This window comes from Crassostrea angulata, chromosome 3 (assembly GCF_025612915.1).
Source record: "Crassostrea angulata isolate pt1a10 chromosome 3, ASM2561291v2, whole genome shotgun sequence".
Taxonomy (NCBI): domain Eukaryota; kingdom Metazoa; phylum Mollusca; class Bivalvia; order Ostreida; family Ostreidae; genus Magallana; species Magallana angulata.
Window position 1 is genome coordinate 52,308,423 of NC_069113.1, and position 8,726 is coordinate 52,317,148.

An 8,726-nucleotide genomic window follows, 5' to 3' on the forward strand; every position below is an offset into this window, starting at 1 on the left:
AAAGGCCAAGAACTCTCTGCATGGGTAATTCGTCAGATCCAATATCTAAGTTCTTTAAGTTAGATGCCAAGTCATTTGAGTCAAACTGTTCCAACACTGCTTTATTGTTAGAAGCAATCTTGTGCAGTCTTAGACGGCCTCCTTTATAGAGTGCGCGTTGCGTTTGTTTGATGAGCTTCACTGCTTGTTCTGTAGTTTCACACGAGGTTATACAGTCGTCAAAATAAAAATTGTCATTGTTTTTCACATCTAGATTAGCACCTTCCACACATTTCCTCAAACCTTAGGTGGCGATCGCTGGAGAAGCTGTGTTCTCAAATACATGGACAGTCATCCTGTAATCTATAAAGGGTTTGGAAGGGCCGTTTCCTTCATGCCATATGAACCATAAGTAGTTCCTGTGTCCTTCGAACACATAAAAGTTGTAGAACATTTGTTCCACATACCGTAATTGCGTAGTAAGATGCCTAACAGGCTGTTGTGTAAGGGTGTTCCCTTCATTAAAACGTCGTTGAGAGAAGAACTGTGAAATTTGACTGCAGAGTCAAAAACCACTCGGACACTATCTGGATTCTCCGGATGGTAAATGCTGAACAAGGGTAAGTACCAATGTTCGGTTTTCTCATCTACAGGGGAAGCAATTTCAGCATGACCATTATCGAACATCTTTTGCATAAACTCCAGGGTATGTTGCTGCTTGTTTGGATCTCGTTTTAGACCCATGTCAAATGATTTGGCTCTTTTGAGTGCTTGCTCCCTGTTGTTGGCTAAAGGAGTCAATTCGACCGGAAGGGCAAAGGGGCTGTCCACCTTCCGCTGCTGTCTTTGGCAAAATTTGATCCATTACTTCAATGAACCTCTTGTCTTCAATGGAAAGTCCTATGGTTTCATCCGAGCTGGTTTTCTTAAAGAGCGGCTCTGATTTCGTGTTCACACTAAGAAGACTTTAAAAAGGTTCAAAGTGTGTTGAGCGCCCATTGTCTAGGATAACTGTCTTAGTAACACAAACGCTGGTGGGCGGATGTAGTTTCCCGAGACTGGTTTCTCCTATAATCACCCACCCAAGCGGAAGTTTCTGAGCATACGGAAGGCCATTATCACCAATGCGATGAGCCAAAACGTGGTGTGCATCAATAAGGTCTCTTCCAATCAGGAGTTCGATGTCTGCGTCTGGTTGGAGTTTTGGGATTTTATGGGCTATATCACGGATATGTTGGAACTGTCTGGCAACGTGTGGTGACGGAATTTTATCTCGGTTGTTTGGGATGCTGTCACATTCGATGAGTTCTGGAAGAGTGAGGCGGAATTCATAACCAATGCTTTCCACAACATAATCACTAGCAGTACGACCTGATGTTCTGAACTTTCCTGAACATGAGGATAGAACATATTCCAGTGCTGGAGTGTGTTCCATAAATTTGTCAAAAAAGGAGGAGGAGGCCAAGGAACGATTGCTTTGATCATCTATTAGAGGATACAAAGTTCTTGAACAATGTGGGCAGTCTGTAGGGTACACGTTGACCAGGACGATCTTGGCACATGATCTGCTGGTGTCTGCTATAGTCCCACATACTTGAGTACAAGCGGTATTTACACTGTTGTTCATTCCCTCCCCTCCATGAGCTTCCATCGCTTTCGATCGAGTTTCATGATCGTCTTCATGTAGAGCTGATGGGTGTTTGTCACTTTTGCACACTACACATTTCACAGTCTCACGACAGTCTCTTCTGAATTGTCTCTGAGGGCCGCAGCAATAAAAACACAATTCGTTTTTCTTTAAGAATTCTTTCCGTTCGGTGATGGGCTTGGCTCTGAAGGAGCGACACATGTTCAAAGAGTGATTAGTACCATGGACTGGGCAAGAGTCAGGCATCCTGGGAGAACTGTAGTATGATGGATGAGTCTCCATCTCGGTTTTCCTGGCTGAAACTTGCAATGGTCTTGTTGTTGGTCTGTTTCTATGATGAGCTGATTCTGACTCATTGACTTTCTCGTAGACGAAGCTAAGGTCATTTCTGACTTTGGCTGTATTGTGTATATACTTGAAAAAAAAAAACAGAAAATGGCGGATAAGGTACATTGTTCGCCGATTTGTATTTAGTTGCCCCTGTTGTCCACCTCTCCTGCAAGTTGGTAGGGAGTTTGGCGACTAGTGGGTTGGCTCCAGAAGAGGAATTATAGTAAGCAAACACAGTTACATAACTTGGATATCTCATGATGGATTCAATTTCGGCCACTATGTCTGCTAAGTCAAACAGTTGTTTTTTGTCATTGTTTGATAATTTAGAAAAGATGCTATTTTCCTCTTTAATGTTTCTTCTACTATCTCTGGACACCCAAAGCGATCTTCCAGACGATTCCATATTTTCTGTAGGCACTGAAAGGGGTCTTCAGTGTTGGAAGCCCTGGTTCGTAAGGCTTGGTTTGATTAGTTGGGTCCAAGCCATTTCACTAGCAGGTCGACCTCCTCTGCTGGTGATACGTTGAGTTCCGAGTTCTTGAAGCTTTACTTCCAAGCTACATGTCTGGTTTGGCATCATACTTGGTCATACGAGAAAGCAAGAGGTCTTTCTTTACTATGAATTTGGAGAATGTCTGTGTTCCAAGTGTTTCTATGTACATTCACTGTTGAATGTACAAATGTAGGGGCATCAACGTTCGTAGTGGTATGGCTGTTCTCATTTGTTTGTTTGGCTTGGTGACTGGTGACCTGTTGAATTTCCTGTTCAGTGACCCGTGGGCTGAGATCTACTTGCTGTAGATGTTCACAAGAATATCTCACAAACTGTTCTGTGCGTTGCTTAGTAACTTCTTCACTAACTGACGATACTTCAGATTCATCTTCTTCTTCATCGAGTAGGACTTGCATTGTTTTCCCTCTTGTTTTAGCTTTATCCACGTCTCTCTGACTGCTCAACAACTTTAAGTTTGCATCTAAAGCAGCTCTTTTTATGATTAGTTCGGATTCCTGTTCCATATACTTGTGCCTCACTTTGGCTGCTTCCAGGTCTGTTTGTTGCTTGATGAGAATAGCACTAGTACTCGATAGACGCGATCCTGAAGACTTGCTTGACTTGGATCTTGTGGATTTGGGTTTCTGCCAAATGGAGGCCTGAATATTTTCTTCTGTAGCTTTAATTTGACCGTCGTAGGTTGGAGGGTTATTCACTTCCTCCATCTCCGATATTAAAGCTCCAATATGTTTCATTAAGGCTTTTGAATGTCTTCATTCCCTCTAGGTATGATTCCAGTTGGTTCCATGTGTCCTGGTATAAAGCCGCTTGGTATTTGATGTCTGTCGTAACAGTTTCTAATAACCTTTGGTCCTTGGGAGCTTCGTTTTCTACTTCCTGTAGAAGTTTGTCAATGTCTTTGCCAATGCTTCTTAGCTTTGCAGAATATTTTTCTAAAGTTTCTTCATACTGTTCTTGTCCCTTTTCCATAATGGATCTCACACGAGCTGATCTGTAGGTCACAGAGTTGGAGGGTAACCTCGCGTCCACGCTCTTGAAGGTCCGAGATTTTGTACTGTTGCGTAACAAGAGAACTCAGTGGGTGCAGTTCTTTATTACTTAAACATACCTCCGGAGAGGGTACAAAACTGAAACATGAACAAACATGATCTTAAAAACATGTTCACAGTAATCACATGAAAACTACCGGAATGGCAACCACACTTTATCAAAACATCAGGTTATCTGTACTAATTCAACATATAGATCAAATAAATTCTTTGAATAATACTGAAATGGACGTTGGTAATTGGAAACATGGGCTTCTGTACATATATAAAAATATGGCAGTAATGGCTTTCCATAGAAATTTCACAGAATAATCTGCGAGTAAACATTAACACGGGAATCACGTGTTCTAAATACAAACCGGACCCGACTCGAATCCGTAATACACTACAAGCTGTATCACATATTAATGTCTAAAGTGTAAATTCCCGCGCTTGCGCGGGTTATTATCTAGTATTGTCTAAACATAAATAGATCGTAAGTGTAGTTGCCTCAGTATCAATAGATGGGATGTTTTTCATCCTTCTAACTAAGCATGATTTTCGTTAGGTAAGACACGTAACACTAACGTACAAATCATTCCTGTGTTGAACAGTTCATGAATACCAGACTGAACTGATCGATGTTCGTTTTATATTCAAGATGAATATCACAACTATATGCGTGCATTGGACTTTAAGACAACAATAACTTGTATATCAATAACTTAATTTAAATTTTATATAATAAGGAACAGGAATGGTTCTGTTAATGTGTCACTTGAACACTCGAATCCGCGCGTTTGATATCACCGATTGTCTAATATAAAATTATAAATAAATGTCATATACCTAGCTGAATATTATAATATTGTGATCATTGAATTTTTTTCTGTAAACAGTCCCGAAGACACTTGGCAATAATCAAATATTCCTTTATCAATTTTTGATATTTTATATCACTATGTTAAATCAAAAGTAGGCACGTAGCATCGTTTTTAGTGTCGTTGGTGGAATAGGGGGCAGACTTAAAACCGAAATCTCGGCACCAAGAAATTGTCAATTTTCTAATTCCTATTCCAGTGAAATTGGTATGTTTTCAATGATAAGAGCTTGATATTTAAGGCTACACGTATCTTAGTCATACAGGTAATATTTTGCTATATGTTTCTGTAAGTTGCAGTGTTCTTGTTAATCCCCTACCGGTTTTCACCGGAGGGGACTATAGCTTTTCTCTGCGTCCGTCAGTCCGTCCGTTTGTCTCTGTCTGTCCGTCCGTCTGTCTGTCCCACTTCAGTTTTCCACACTTTTTTTTCTTTATGCGTTTGAGGAATAATATGAAATTTGCTGAACAGCTTCAAAATGTCAAACTACAGATCAAGTTTACACTTTTGTAGCGTCTGGTTGACATATTTTCGAGAATATTAATTTTTTATATCCCAATTTTTTAATGTTCGGGTTCGATACTGTAAATTCCTTATATTACGCGAGTACTTAATTCCGCGATCCCGCTGTTTTGTATCAAATGGCGAGAATATAAAATCGCGAACGCGGAACATTTATTCATATTTCTTATTGTTATCAACTCTCAGAAAATAATCGCGAGGTTTTAAAATCCGCGAGGGATGCTTCTCGCGATTTTACGCGGATATAAATTCCTCGCGTTTAATTAGGAATTTACAGTATTCTGCATAACAGTACATTGTTTTCACAAAGTAGCATGAAACCATATGTTAAACATATTGATTATTTTTTGTTATCAAATTAGGTAGCTTTGTTTTACTAATTATTTATTAAACAAAAATGGACAATTCCTTAAATTTAAAGTTAATCGTTCATCAAAATTGACCCCTGTGAAACCGTAACAGGTAAGGTTTATCAGTCGATGGTTAACTCTATCAGTCATGAGTCTATATGTATGTTTATATGACTGTTCAATATAACTGTAATTGCCTTTTACACATGGAATTACTCTGCATATAATTTATTTATATTACAACAAATGAATTATTTATGTGGAAATAATTTGAAGGTCATATCTAATTGTTGATACATGTGTAACTGAGTGATGTAATGTCTGCCATTGAGAAGGCAAATTATATGACACTATGACTTTTTAAGGCGACAACCGCATTTGTTTTTCGAATTCTCGTCTTTTATTTCTTAATACATTATGTGCAATGTTTTTGACATATTAAAACCATGAAAACTATAGCACGGTCTTCATATTATAGTCTGTCCAAAGTTATTGCTTCCATCAGCTTTCGATGAGTTTTAATTAATATACACATCCCTATGAAAGAGGTGCAAAGAGGAAAATATCCAAGATGTCTTCATTAACACTATTAATTTTTTACTCATAAAAGTTCACTAGAATGAGATTCATAATGGGTAACTTTACATCTTTTTACAAATCGGAACTCAATCGGAATACCTCGCACAATTTTTCATCCGGGTTATTGTACATGTATGGCTGATGCAATTCGAAACCCTGTAGACGTTCTATTTTGGGTTGGGTATTGAAATCGGAAGCAGTAATAGAGACCTTTCAAAACAGATAATCTGGATAGTTTTCATATTAGTGAATGAATGTAGTCTGAGCACAAAGGTATTTATGATCATCGAAAAATCAAGCTAGTAGCGAAAAGTGGTGAAAGCAAAACTTTGGGACAGAGTATAGATGGTATAGATAAATGCTAAATACGACAGACTACAGGTGTGATATATCTCGATTTTAAGTAGACAAAATACAGATTAAAGAAAGTCTGAGATCTTCCTTTCCATTCTTTATTTTGTGTGTTAATCATTAATACAAAGTTTTAAGGTATAATGTAGTTTCTACACCCAGAAGCATCAATAGGTAGTCTGCAAAAAAAAAGGAAGATCGAATAATTGAACAATGCATGTACCGTCATTAAATATATGCAATAAGGCATTGGCACAATCATCAATTCTTGCACGAAAAATAATGCTCAGTAATATTTTTATTATTCTAAGTATATAAATAATTATATAAATAATTAGAAATAATATCTTTTGGTCGAGACATAGATTATACATTCTAAAGCACATTGAAATAATTCATTGCAGTATTTTCAAGAAAACTTTTATGTGTTAATGACTGCATAGAAAGCTTATATGATATTAACAGATAAGAAAGATTTCATTGATATACCCCCCCCCCCCCCCAAATAATAAAAATAAACCAAAAAAAAAAAAAAATGAGGAAAAAAAGCCGGGCTGATCATAATATTTTAAAGCATTGAAGCATATCGATAGCAGACTATTCTGTATAAAACGATATTAGAAATTCTAGAACACAATAAATATTTTTTTAAGATCAGAAATATTTCCATTGGGAATGGAATTATAAATTTGATTTTGAAAGAACATTTATGTACTAAAAGATATCATGTGTTCCTCATTTTTTAAAAATATGACGGTCTAAAAATAAGGGGCAAGATACTTCATACATAATTCTTACATTGACAGGTTGCATATTTTGATCAGAAACTATAAACAGTTTACCTATTACAAAAACAAAGCTAAAACATTGTATAGATTAAAAAAATAATAAAGAGGAATTTCAATGATTGTACAATGTTGGAAAACATTTTTTTTTTTAAATTCTTAACCCCATAAGCTTAGAATTAGACAAAAGATATCACTTTCCCTTAATGAAACGGCTAGGTCCTTAACACATTGATTTTTAGTTTATGAAGAAAGAAAAAAAAAGAAAACAGGAAACGAAAAGGAAAGGAAAGATCAGGTAGTATTCGCTAATTTTCTAGTTATGTTTTATACTTAGCTCCATTTACCTTGCGTATCTTGCTAGGGACAATGCCTCTTCCTTGTAGTCTGCCGTACACTCTGTTTCTCTGCACTTTTTTTTCATTCACACGTCCGTGCAATCCCCCATACACATCCTTTCCAAGAACATTACCATACACTTCGCTTCCATAGTGTCCACCATAGAGACCATTCTTTCCATTTGTTCTTATTTCAATCAGACCTTTTCCGTTCAATCCCCCATACAGATCCTTTCCAAGAATATCCCCATATACTTCGCTTCCATAGGATCCACCATAGAGACCATTCTTTCCATCTAGTCTTCTTTCAATCAGACCTTTTCCGTTCAATCTCCCATACAGATCTTTTCCAAGAATATCGCCATATACTTCGCTTCCATGGCGTCCACCATAGAGACCATTCTTTCCATTTGTTCTTATTTCAATCAGACCTTTTCCGTGCAATCCCCCATACAGATCCTTTCCATGAATATCTCCATACACTTCGCTTCCATAGTATCCACCATAGAGACCATTCTTTCCATTGGTTCTTATTTCAATCAGACCTTTTCCGTTTAATCCCCCATACAGATCCTTTCCAAGAATATCGCCATATACCTCGCTTCCATAGGATCCACCATAAAGACCATTCTTTCCATCTAGTCTTCTTTCAATCAGACCTTTTCCGTTCATTCCCCCATACAGATCCTTTCCAAGAATATCGCCATATACTTCGCTTCCATAGCGTCCACCATAGAGACCATTCTTTCCATTTGTTCTTATTTCCATAAGACCTTTTCCGTTCAATCCCCCATACAGATCCTTTCCAAGAATATCTCCATACACTTCGCTTCCATAGGATCCACCATAAAGACCATTCTTTCCATCTAGTCTTCTTTCAATCAGACCTTTTCCGTTCAATCTTCCATACAGATCTTTTCCAAGAATATCGCCATATACTTCGCTTCCATAGTGTCCACCATAGAGACCATTCTTTACATTTGTTCTTATTTCAATCAGACCTTTTCCGTTCAATCCCCCATACAGATCCTTTCCAAGAACATTGTCATACAGTTCGTTTCCATACTGACTGTTTCTTTCGTAGCCACCGTAGCCAAAGGCCACAGAAAAAAGGACCAGACAACAAATCAACTGGATCATCTAAAACAGGAGAATGGATTGATATCATTTAAACAATAAGACTATTTGAATCTTTTAGTATTACGAAAATAATAACATGTCAATAATTAAATTTAGGACGAAGCAATTTGGCCTACCATGTTGATACACAAAAAGGTCTTGGTGAAGATTCTCTGTGCCTTAAGACTCAATGTGCAGGGGTATTTATACCAAGTATTACATAAAAGTCAACCAAAAATCTTCAATAAAAATAACTGTTATAAACCGCAATGTGACACATCTCTACCAAGGACATTTGT

General features: G+C 37.5%; 1 protein-coding gene across 1 annotated transcript; it reads right to left on the reverse strand.

Moving 5' to 3' along the window:
* Nucleotides 1–7,290: 7,290 nt before the first annotated feature.
* Nucleotides 7,291–8,448, reverse strand: LOC128176960 (eggshell protein 1-like). Its single transcript, XM_052843470.1, has one exon. It carries the CDS (start codon nt 8,446–8,448, stop codon nt 7,291–7,293), a length of 1,158 nt encoding a protein of 385 aa, XP_052699430.1.
* Between the last annotated feature and the right edge of the window lie 278 nt (nt 8,449–8,726).